Genomic DNA, 13190 nt, shown 5'->3' with positions numbered 1-13190 from the left:
TTCATAAACCTAACATTATTACATTGTCTGAATCATGGCTTAACAGTAACATCTCAGATAACAAAATAAACCTTACAAATGATGTCTTATATAGATCTGACAGGTGCTCCAGGGGTGGAGGTGTGGCGATTTATGTCTCCTCTGATCTCGTTTCTGAGTTAATTACACCCACAATTGAGCCTCTTCATTTTGAATGTGTTTTTGTTAAGGTAATCTTTCACGCAAATAAATGTTTATTTATTGGTAGTATCTATAGGCCACCCTCTTCACCTGTAGAGTCCTTTAATTGCCTGACCTCTACTATTAATTCCATTTCATGTAGAAATGAATTTATAATACTGGGTGATTTTAATATAAATTGGTTAGATAAGTCTTCTAACAAAGAAAAACATATACTTAATAATTTAAATTTTACTCAATTAATTAATGAGCCTACTCGAATCACCCCTAGAACTCAATCTTTGCTTGACTGGATACTTGTTACACACCCAAACAGAATCATGAGGTCTGGTGTTATGTCTGACTGCTTTAGTAATCACTCAATTGTCTACTGCATATGGAAAATCTAACTTCCTAAATTGCCACCAAGACTTATCAAAATTAGACAACATAGGAAATTAAATTTAGATATATTTATTAATGATTTGATTGCTATTAAATAGGATAGATACCAATTAATACCTGATGTACAAGATGCTTGGGACTTTCTGCATTCTGCGTTTATTGATGTTGTGGACAAACATGCCCCGAACTAATTAGTCTTTTTAGGCAGAGGGACAAAGCGTGGTCAACATTCCGTCAGACAAGGGATGGTGCTGATTGGGAAATATACAAGCAGTTGAGAAATTTGAGCAAGACAAAAACTCGTAATGCTAAATCAAACTACTATAGAGAAAGTCTCACTAGTCATTTTAAGAATCCTAAGCAATTTTGGAAAACAATTAAAACCATTATTAATACATCAGATAAACACTGTATTAATCGAATAAGAGTGGCTGACACAGTACTTCATGACTCTTTTTCTGTTGCTCAAGCATTCAATCAGCATTTCTCCTCGGTCTGTTCTAACTTATTACCTAACTCTCATTTGACTACAAGTTCTTTTGGTAATACATCACCCCGCTGCAGTTCTTTTTCATTTAGGAACATTTTACCAACTGAAGTTCAGAATGCCATTAATGATCTAAATGTTAACAGTGGTGCTGGACTTGATGGAATAGAAAACAGTTTTATTGCTGATTTATTCAACATGTCTTTGTCTACTTGTGAGTTACCAGCTGTCTGGAAATGTGAATGCATCACTCCACTCTTTAAAACTGGAGATGTACTTGACCCAAAACAATTATAGACCTATATCCATTATATGTTCTATTGCTAAAGTCTTTGAAAAATTTATTTATAATCAACTTTCGCAATATCACAATTTCAATCCTCTTCAGGTCTAATCAAGCCACAACTACTGCCCTACTTAAATTCACTAATGATGTATTTTGTGCTGCAGATAATGGTAAACTCACAGGTGCCATATTTATTGATTTAACTAAAGCTTTTGATTTTGTTGATCGTTATCTCCTTTTAGATAAGCTCTATGATATCGGCCTTTCTGAAAATGCAGTTTTGTGGTTTAATTCATACTTGCATAATAGAAAACAATGTGTAGTCCTACAGGGAAGTAAATCAGATTGTTTGATTCAAGATAGAGGAGTGCCTCAGGGCTCAACATTGGGTCCACTTCTTTTTTCTATTTATATAAATGATTTACCATACATTTTTAATAACTGTTCTGTTCAACGTTATGCCGATGACACTGTCATATATATATATATATATATATATATATATATATATATATATATATATATATATATATATATATATATATCTAACGATAATCTACCACAAATTCAAGCTTCTCTTCAGTCTTCATTATTCTTCAAGATTGGCTTTTACATAATAAATTACTGCTTAACAAAACAAAGTCCTATTATATTATCTTTGGTACTAGACAAAAACTCAAATCAGTAACTGGTTCCTGTGTGATAACCTGTAATGATGGCTCTTCTCTGCATAAAGTTGATAAGATTAAATATCTTGGTGTATGGCTTGATACTAAACTCTCATTCAAGTTACATATCGAGCAAGTGTTACATAAAGTGAACTTTGGAATCAATGTTTTATATCGAGCACGGAATTGCTTTACGCACAGTGTTAAGTATAAAACTTGCCTCTCAACTTTTACTTCCAATTATCGACTATTGTTATGTTGTATATCAAAATGCATTTAACTCAGACCTTGTTCCACTTAACACAGTATACAATAGACTTTGCAGATTTGTCCTTGGATGTCCTTATCTCACTCATCACTGTATAATGTATAATGCACTTAGTGGTCATCTCTAAGTAGTAGAAGACACACGCACTGGCTTCAATTTATATTTAAATGTATTTATTTCAATTATCCTCCTTATTTAAAACAGTATCTTGTACCTTATACATCAAACTATGAAGTTCAGCACTCTACTCAACTTTACTTCTCTGTTCTGCGAGTTAAAAAAAACAATTGGCAAAAGAGATTTTAAGTTTAAGGCTCCAACAGATTGGAATAATCTATCTCTGGAAATAAGATCAATTTCTTTACTTTTTATTTAAACATTTAAACATGCCCTGTCTGTTCGCTTTAAGGTAAACTGCCTCTTTTATTAAAAATGCATGCAATCCTTATATCTACTGTCCATAGAAATTCACTCATACTCTACTGTTTACTTGTTTACTTATTTACTTTTTATTGGCCATGTTGGCCTTTTGGTGGATGTAATGTATTGATGAATATATGCAGGTGGTGTGGTGATTGTTTTTTGTTTGTTTTTTGTTGAGATTTTATACTTCTCTGTTGTTATGTAATTCCTGTTATGTGTTGGGACTCCCTCGAAAACGAGATGATACATTAGAAAATTGAAATAGAAATTTGAATCAATTTGCAGCCAATTTGCCAATCACATCGTGTATAGAGTCGGTGGGCGGGCTTATGGCTGCTGCTGCTGGGAACAGCAGTCTTCTGGAAGACTTGGAATTAAGCTTTTCTTTGAGAAAAGAACGAAGAACGGCCCTGAAATCATTCTTAAAAAAGGAAGATGTGATTGCAGTTTTGCCGACCGGATACGGCAGAAGTTTAATCTATCAACTAGCTCCGCTACCTTCTTCGTTGCTCTGCCTGGTTGTAGTGTTATCCTATTGCGTGCAGAGGGAATTTGAAAGACAACCGTTTATCCCGCCCCTCGGATTGAGCTCCGTCAATGGTGAGTTCCCAGACCCAACATCTTGATGTGGGTCTGGCTTGTCAGGCTATAAAAACTCAGATATTATGACAGATTGTCTTTAGATGTGAGATGGTGTCACACTTTAACACTCTAATAGTCTGCTTGAGACAGACAACAACCAGAAACAAAAAGTATGTTTGTCAATTACCAAACTGGGCAGAAGACAGGAAGTGGGAGTAAAAGCAGACTCACTCTTGTCCATCCAGTGGATGTTTGGAGGGGTGGAGCTCTCTGGAGGGTTGCAGGTCAGCATCATGCTCTCCCCCTCCTTACCGCTCTTATGAACTTTCTGTTGTTTAGGAAGAACTGGCTGAGCTGGAACACAAAAACACAAAGCAGAATATTTAAACTTTATATACTTCAACATGTAGTGGATTAGAACATTATATACAGTGGCACTCATAAGTTTATGAACCCATGCTAACGTTGACTAAAAAGAGGAATAAAAAAACATCTTTTGGAAATTGATCTTAATGCCTTAATTAAAAAAATGAGGAAAAATCCAATCTTTAAGGACACCAATTTTCTTTGTGAATGAATAATGTATCGTAAATAAATAAATGTTCTTCCTTAAAATACAGGGGGCATAAGTCAGTACACCCCTATGTTAAATTCCCATAGAGGCAGGCAGATTATTATTTTGAAAGTTATTTCATGGATCCAGGATACTATACATCCTGATAAAGTTCCCTTGGCTTTTGGTATTAAAATAGCCCCACATCATCACATACCCTTCACCATACCTATGGATTGGCATGGAGTACTTTCCATGAAATCATCTCTCAGTGCAAATCAAACCAGCTATTATGCTAACTGAAATACAACCATGCCAGCATTAAGATCAATTTCCAAAAGATGATTTTTTTATTCCTCTTTTTAGTCAACTTTAGCATGGGTTCATGAACTTATGAGTGCCACTGTACTTCTACATGCAGCAGATTAGAACTTTATGTACTTTAACATGTAAAGGATTATCAGTTAATGTTATATACTTCAACACGAATCATCAGCAGCATGGAACTGAATCTGTTCAGTAAAGACAGACATTGAGGATTTCCCTCGGCTCTTTTTAAACACAACAGTATGATCACTGCTGCAGTTGCAGATTTTTCTCTAACGGTTTTGTACAGTAAATGTCGCAGTAAGTCTGCAGTGAGTCAGAGCTCATCATTGACTACAGTTCTTTTATTCTGTCTCGGTTTGGTTTCATTCTGTGCAGTTCTCTCTGTACGCACCCCGGGCATAGCCTGGTCCTACCAGACTCTGGTCCAGAGTAGCCTGGTCCTACCACACTTTTGTAGAAGTACGTAGGAGGGCGGAGCCAGGCTACCCCAAGCATGGAACGAGCTGCAAAACATCTTTACCTCTGCACAACTCCCTTCTTTGAACACCTATAAAGTTCTTTGACAATCTTCCCTGAAGGAAGCATGTGTTGGAACCAGGAGTGTCGGACGGGGGGGAAAAGGGGACTGAGTACCCAGGGCCCTCATGTGAGGAGGGCCCAAAAAGATGCTAGAATGAATAGCTGTGGATGCGGGGAGGGATCCATAGAAAATGCCTTTCTACAGGGCCCAGAATTTTATGCTACGCCCCTGGTTGGAATGTGTTTGCTTTGCATGCTTTTACTATTTCCCTTGGGTTGTTTTTATACATTATGTAATCAAACATGTGAACTTGTTTTTATATTGTGCTTAAGTGCTTCTGCTGCTGACTTGACTCCCTGTAAGAAGAGATCTTGTCTCTCAATGGGACCTTCCCGGCTAAAAAAAGGAGAAAAAAAGTGAAATAAAAAAGCGATTACGTATCTTATTCAGCGGCACTTTGTCCCGAAGTGTCTTAAATCTGAGGACAAATCTCTGCTGTATGTCCCCGATCATGACTCAAAACTAAAAGTCTTTAACTGAGGAACCAGCTGTCGTTAGATATCAGACAGCTCCCTCCATCTCTGAGTCTGTTGTCACGTTTATATTTCTGTTTGTGAACTGCAGCATGTTTTTGTCGTTGGGATGTTCTTGTGTTTTCTTTCCTGTTTGTGTAGCACTTTGGTCATCTGATCCAGACCAAGATGGCGACGTGAACGCATCGTGACGCTCCATGTCTCTCCAGATTTTCCAAATTAGTGGTAATATGCTTGTTTATATCAAACAAGCATAAACAAACAAAAACAGTTTAGTTTACATATCATACACCCGACAGGAAGCACTCATCAAACATGTGAAACCAACAGTAAGGACAGTGAAAGTGTGGCCAGAGGGAGCTGACTCGGCACTTCAGCAGCGTTTTGAAAACACGGACTGGAGAGTTTTCGCAACTCAGGCAACCCATGACTCCCACACGGACATTGATTCATATGCCTCCTCCGTTCTGGACTGTATCAACTCAAACATCAACAGTGTCACCACCCTTAAACGGGTTACTACTTTCCCTAATCAAAAGCCATGGATGAACAGTGAGGTCAGACTCCTGCTGAAGGCACGAGACATCGCATTCAGATCAGGTGATGCTCAAGTCTATAGCTCATCCAGGGCTAACCTGAAAAGATGCATCAAAAAGGCCAAGCACAACCACAAGCTAAGGATTGAGGATCACTTCAGGAAAAACTCTGACCACCGACGCATATGACAAGGCATCCAGGCCATCACAGACTACAAAACCACTAACTCCACCCCCTCTGTCACCGACACGTCCTTGCCTGATGAGCTGAACCACTTCTATGGCCGCTTTGATAGGGACAACAAAGAGGTGGCCATCAATGCTGTAGTCTCTGCAGATCACCAGCCCCTCACACTCTCCACCACCGATGTGTGTGCGGCACTGAGCAGGATTAATGCATGAAGGCGTGCTTTAAAACCACCTCCATCGTGCTGGTGCCAAAACACTCCACTGCAACAAACCTTAATGACTTCCTTCCAGTTGCACTCACCCCCATAATTGTGAAATGTTTCAAGAGGTTGGTCCTGGCCCATCTCAAAACCTGCTTACCACCCTCACTGGACCCCTTCCAATTCACCTGCTATCAGAACAGGAGCACAGAGGATGGCATCTCTTCGACACTTCACTCTGCCTTGTCCCACCTTGACAATAGCAACACCTATGTGAGAATGCTGTTCATTGACATTAGTTCAGCATTCAACACCATCATCCCCTCCAAACTGATCACCAAACTCAGTGAAATGGGCATCAGTACCTCCCTCTGTAACTGGATTCTGGACGTCCTAAGCTTAGATAATCACACCTCCTTAACCATCACCCTGAACACCGGCATACCACAGGGATATGTACTGAGCCCTCTCCTTTACTCCCTCTTCACCTACGACTGCACACCTGTACATGGCTCCAACGCCATTGTCAAGTTTGCAGATGACACTACGGTGATTGGTCTCATCAGCAACAATGATGAGACGGCCTACAGGGAGGCGGTCCAGCACCTAACATCGTGGTGCACTGACAACAACCTGGCTCTCAACACCAAGAAGACCAAAGAGTTCATTGTGGACTTCAGGAAGTCTAAAGGTAGCACCCACATCCCCATTCTCATCAATGGGACTGAGGTGGCGCGTATCACCAGCTTCAAGTTTCTGGGTGTCCACATCTCTCTCTTGAGGTTAGGAAAAGAAGAACTGGGAAAGGAACCGTCACACCCTGGACACGCTGACAACAACGGGACGGTTGTGGTTAGGAAGAGAATAACGTGGAAAGGAACTGCAACACGCAGGACGCGATCCCCGGTCTCCTGGGTGAAAGTCCTGTATTGTTTGACCCATCCACCACCCCGACCAACCTCCCTACTATTTTCGGCTTTTCATACTACTCCCTACGGTTGTCGTGCTGTGATCACGAAATATGCTTCCCATTTAAATACATTAAATTAAAATTTGTAATCACCATACGAAAAAAAACGACATAATCGTGTCCTGTTCATGAATCAATAGATTCAATAACGTAACCATTTCACGAAGTGCCGTGAGACTGGGCTGAAACTGCCCAACGCATCACCAGTTCCTCACTCCCCTCCATCGAGACCATCCAGGTCAAGCGATGCTTGCGTAAGGTGCGCAGCATCATCACAGACTGTTCTTGACCCAACCACAGTCTGTTCACCCCACTCCCCTCCGGGAGGCATCTCAGGTCTCTCTGCACCCGTACCAGCAGGTTCAGAGGAAGCTTCTTTCCTGCGGCTGTCACCCTACTGAACTCTTGCTCTGCATCCTGGTGACAACCAACCAACTAAGCCCCCAAACCCCCTATCCAACCCATAGTGTTCTATTTATTTATTTACAAATGTACATACTGTAACTACACTTATACATAGCCATATTTTACTGCTCTTCATACTATTCATCCTGCACATACACTTATTCTCACTACTCTTATAGTGTGGTACTGTTACCACACTACACATAGCTGTACATACTATACATATCTGTCTATATGGTTCATACTGAATATCCATATTTTATTGTTTTTCATATAATACACTGCATTTATCTATATTATTTTTTACTAATATTATAATATGCTACATTGCACATATCTGTACATGTTGTTCATACATTGTTCATATTACATAGCCATATTTATTCCGCTCTTATAAGGTAACTGCTAATACACTGCACATATTTATATTTCATTTATATTACTCTAAACTACCTTCTGTAAACCAACTGTACACTACTGTCTACACTGCAGTATATGTCTTGTCCTGTCTATACTTGAATATCACATTACACATTTCTGCTTTTTTTGCACTTCTGGTTGGACGCAAACTGCATTTTGTTGTCTTTGTACTTGTACTCCGCACCATGACAATAAAGTTGAATCTAAACTAATCTAATCTGAAGTTTAATGTGCTGTAGAAATATGTAAGATAGCTATTAAAGATCCTCTGCTCTAACCAGAGTGAGTTCATCTTCCCAATACCGCGGACCGACTGAGAGACGTCACAGCTCTGTATCCAGGAAATGGTTGACACGGTAACAAGAGAGGAGAGAGCAGAACAGCTGGCCTCACTCAACCTCACTGAGTTACTGACGGTAGTAGTCTGGATCAACAGAAGAACATTTCCAGATAAAGATGTTCTCTTCTCAGAACTCTACACACTGAAAATATCAAAGTTATGAAGAAGATGTGGACGGTCCAACAAGGCAGACCTGCTTGGTTCTTCCAGGGAATGATTGTAAAGATTTATAAATAATATGTTTAGATCATTTCCTCTCTAACTGGGAGGTTTTATAAATAATATGTTTAGGTCATTTCCTCTCTAACTGGGAGGTTTTATAAAGAATATGTCAGATCATTTCCTCTCTAACTGGGAGGTTTTATAAAGAATATGTCAGATCATTTCCTCTCTAACTGGGAGGTTTTATAAAGAATATGTTAGATCATTTCCTCTCTAACTGGGAGGTTTTATAAAGAATATTTTAGATCATTTCCTCTCTAACTGGAAGGTTTTATAAAGAATATGTCAGATCATTTCCTCTCTAACTGGGAGGTTTTATAAAGAATATTTTAGATCATTTCCTCTCTAACTGGAAGGTTTTATAAAGAATATGTTAGATAATTTCTTCTCTAACTGGGAGGTTTTGGGACTGATTGGTGGGATTGCTGTGGATGAAGTACACACGAAGATACACTGGTAAGAGCCAATGAGGTTTAACCATGTATTTGCTCATTTAAATAGCTCACGTTACTGGGTTGTGTCAACAGTTAACTTCATTTAATATTGGATGAGGAGTTTTCTTTTGCGAGGTGCAAATGTTCCACCAAAACAAGTTCCTTCCTGAGACTATTTAGCAGAGCCACCATCACTGCATCTGGAGCTTAGTGCCGTCCAGGACCGTGGGGATTGGTTTAAAGAAATGCAGACAATGGAGAGTGTTTTATTCTCCTCTCCCAGAATGCATCTGTGGTGTCTCACCCTCCACGATGACCTGGATGCTCTGCGTCACGGCGGTGCCCAGGCTGTTGGAGGCGTAGCAGCGGTACAAGCCTTCATACGAGCTGAGAGGAACCTCGTCTTTGGCTCGCAGCGTCCCGGACTCTTTACGCTCCGAGCCGAACACCTCGCCGTCCTTCACCCAGCGGAAACTACACAGCAGAGGAGAAAGAGATTCAAAGACACATGAACAGTCAGACAGAGAGAGGATTCTCCGCAGGATCAAACATGAACGAGGACGAAGATGCCAACGTGGTAAACACATATAATTCAAAATAATGAAAGTGAGGTTTAAATTAGAGAGAAGAGGAAATCAGGTTGTGAGTCAGACAGGACAGAAGAGAAGAGGCAGGGAGGGAAGGAAACAAGAGAGATGATTTTATTAAAAGAACATTTATTGTCATGCCAACAGAAAGGCCAGACACACATACACAGAAACACAGAAACACACACAGAAACACACCAACACACACAGAAAAACAGAAACACTCTATCAGGTGTACATACGTGGGCGTGGGGTTCCCGGAGGCCTCACAGGGCAGGTTGATGTCTTCTGTAGAAAAGGCGGTGAGCGATACCGGTGTCTCTGTCAGGACCGGAGGCTGCGAGACTGAACACACACACACACACACACACACACACACACACACACACACAGACACACACACACACACACACACACACACACACACACACACACACACACAAACAGACACACATATTGGTGATTTGTTTGTAGACAGACAGCGATACAACAGATTTGTGATTCTGCTGTCAAACACTGGTTCATCATCATAATATAATAAGTTAATTTGATATAGCACCTTTTACAGACAAAGTCGCAAAGTGCTTCACATGATACACATTTGTAAAAATACAGTAAGATCCAACAGAAAATAAGCAAGGAAAAAATAACCAACCAACGAAAATCATTTAAAAGATTAAAACCTAAAACCCAAAGTTACAAACATGAGTCAGCAGTGAATTTAAACAAATATTTCTTCAGCTGCTTTTTAAAAGCTTCCACAGAGACTGCAGAACGTAAGCCAGTAAGAAGGGTCACTTTAGTTTTTAAACGAGTGCGTGGGACCACCAGTAGTCCCTGGTTAGAAGACCTGAGGGACCTGATAGTAGTGCACGGATGGAGCAGGTCAGAGATATAAACAGGTCTAGTCCCTGGTTAGAAGACCTGAAAGACCTGATAGTAGTGTACGGATGGAGCAGGTCAGAGATATAAACAGGTCTAGTCCCTGGTTAGAAGACCTGAAGGACCTGATAGTAGTGTACGGATGGAGCAGGCCAGAGATATAAACAGGTGCCAGACCATGCAAAGCTTTATAAGTCAGAACAACTTTAAATTGGATCCTGAACTTGATCGGGAGCCAATGTAATGCATATAAAATTGTAGTGATGTGCGACATCCTGCTGGACAAACAACAGCTCTAAGTTTGGCAATGTTTCTTAATTGAAAGAAACATGTGCAGGTCAATGATTGATATGTTGATCAAAATACATGTTATGATCAAATATAACACCAATATATCTTAGTTTGAACTGTACTGCTAAAGAAAGAGACCCCAAGAGCTGAATAACCTTGGAAGCTGTAGTGTCCGGAGCAACTATAAGAACTTCGGTCTTATCTTCATTAAGCTGTAGGAAGTTGTTTGTCAGTCAATTCTTGATGGAAGTCAAACATTTAAGCAATTCCAACATTTTGTTAGTCAATTCCGGGTTAAAAGAGACATACAGCTGGATATCATCTGCGTAGAAGTCATAACGGCTATCTCCAAATTGGCTAATTATATGTCCCAGGGGAAGCATATACAATGCAAATAAAATCATACCTAACACAGAAGCCTGAGGCACCCCACAAGAAAGGGCAGAAGTTTCTAAACAATAGGGACCAACTGACACAGAAAAACTTCTATCTGAAAGATAATAGGTGAACCAATCCAGGGCGCTCCCTGAGATACCAACCCAGTGCTTAAGTCTATCAAGCAAGATGTTATGAGCCACTGTATTAAAAGCTGCGCTAAGCAGCACCAAAACCGAGCATTGACCCATGTCAGAGGACATTAATAAATCATTGGACATTCTAAGAAGAGCGGTTTCTGTTGCATGTTTCTGACGGAAGCCAGATTTAAATTTGTCTAAAATGTTGTGTGTATTCAAGACAGCAGTGAGCTGTTTAGCAACAACTTTTTCTAAAATTTTGGAAATAAAAGGCATCTTGGAAATGGGCCTATAGTTTGCAGGAGTTGATGTATCCAGGTTGGTTTTCTTTAGTAGTGGCTGAACAACTGCATGTTTAAAATATGAAGGGACACAACCAGACAGCAGAGAGTTGTTGAGTATAGAGAGAACCCCAGTACTCAGAGACCCAAAAACATTTTTAAACAAGGAAGTTGGAATAATATCTACTGGGCTCGAGGAAGATTTCATACTGCTAACCAGATCAGTGAGTTCTTGTAGCGAGATCGGAGCAAAACAGTTCAAGATTGGTGGCCGGATCGAGTGAACCGAATATGGAGTAGTAGAAGGGATAATGCTATTTATGACATCACTCATTTTATTTACAAAGAAATAGAGAAAGTCACTACAGTCCTTATTTGAAAACACTGGCACTTCAGGAGGAGCAGGATTGACAATATTGTTGATGGTTTCAAAAAGGACTTTAGGGTTACGTTTATTGGAAGAAATGAGGTTAGCAAAGTAAGATGTCCTCGCCTCCTTAACCATGTTGTTGTATTCAGTCAATAGGTCTTTGTGATACAGCCGGTGAACATGACACAAGGAGAGTCACTTACTGTTCTGCACTTTGTCTGTTCGTCCAATCAGAAGCAGGGGAAGAGAGTGAGAGGAAACACGTTAAAACACACACACACACACGTTAGAAACACACACACGTTAGATACACACATGTTAGAATCACACACGTTAGAAATGTAAAACACAAGAGGTACATTGATACATGATCACATCCAGAGGTTGATTCTGTGATCCAAGAGCTTAAACACGTTACATTATTTTCTTCCTACTTTATTCTGAGTACAAAGTGCATTTACACTGATGTAGTTTGTCCAAAGTCAGCGCTGCGAGTCCCAGAATGCAGCTCTTAAACGTTTTGAAACTTGTTAAAGTGGCGACGAGGAAGCTGCAGTGGTTATTATTGAAACGGTGAAACACAAACTATACAAATGTAATAGATACATGTTTTTTTCTCCAATAAGTACCACTCTACTGCCGTCACTTAGTGAGAAAACAAGCCGAGCGGACGAAATATACGCACTACACAAGTGAGTATACACAGTATTTTAAATGTTAAATGTTTATCATCTAAAGGATTCTCTTTCCTCCCTCTGTTTCCTGACTCAGACACGATGGCGTCTCAGATCCATTTACATCTTCCCCTTCATCCCTCCCTCTCTCCCTATCTCCCTCCCTCCCTCCCCCTCTCTCCCTCTCTCCCTCCCTCCCCTCCCCTTCCCTCCCTCTCCCTCTCTCCCTCCCTCTCCCTCTCTCCCTCCCTCCCTCCCTTTCCCTCCCTCTTCCCCTCTCCCTCCCTCCTTCCCTCCCCCTCTCTCCCTCTCTCCCTCCCTTCCTCCCTCTCCCTCTCTCCCTCCCTCTCCCTCTCCGTCCCCCTCTCTCCCGCCCTCCCTCCCCCTCCCCTCTCTCGCTCTCCCCCCTCCTCTCTCCGCCCCTTCAGATCTGAAGGTCGATCTGAAGGTTAATCTGAACTCGACTCCTCCTCTGGGACGTCCCAGCTGATCCTGCTGACCTTTGACCCTAACCTCTGGGACCACAGCTCTCTGTAAACCTGATTGTCTGGAGAAATGTGTTTGTTTTTGCACTTACGTAAATCTGTTCAAATATTAAGTTTCTCCACATGCAACATTTCAGGCTTTGAAAAAAAGACCGGAGCAAACGGACAGATAAAC

General features: G+C 40.7%; 1 protein-coding gene across 1 annotated transcript in view; it reads right to left on the bottom strand.

Annotated features, from left to right (window-relative positions):
* LOC144513565 (neural cell adhesion molecule L1.1-like) overlaps nucleotides 1-13190 on the bottom strand; it is a 95064-nt gene that overhangs the window by 59531 nt on the left and 22343 nt on the right. The window contains exons 3-5 of the mRNA XM_078244674.1: nucleotides 9760-9862; nucleotides 9235-9404; nucleotides 3510-3632 (exon numbers count right to left, since the gene is read on the bottom strand). Of these exons, the coding sequence (XP_078100800.1) occupies nucleotides 3510-3632; nucleotides 9235-9404; nucleotides 9760-9862 (396 nt within the window). The remainder of the gene's footprint in view (nucleotides 1-3509; nucleotides 3633-9234; nucleotides 9405-9759; nucleotides 9863-13190) is intronic.

This window comes from Sander vitreus, unplaced genomic scaffold, assembly GCF_031162955.1.
Source record: "Sander vitreus isolate 19-12246 unplaced genomic scaffold, sanVit1 ctg287_0, whole genome shotgun sequence".
NCBI classification, from domain to species: domain Eukaryota; kingdom Metazoa; phylum Chordata; class Actinopteri; order Perciformes; family Percidae; genus Sander; species Sander vitreus.
The sequence above is the reverse complement of the archived record's forward strand: the minus strand, read 5'-3'. Positions and strand labels throughout refer to the sequence as shown.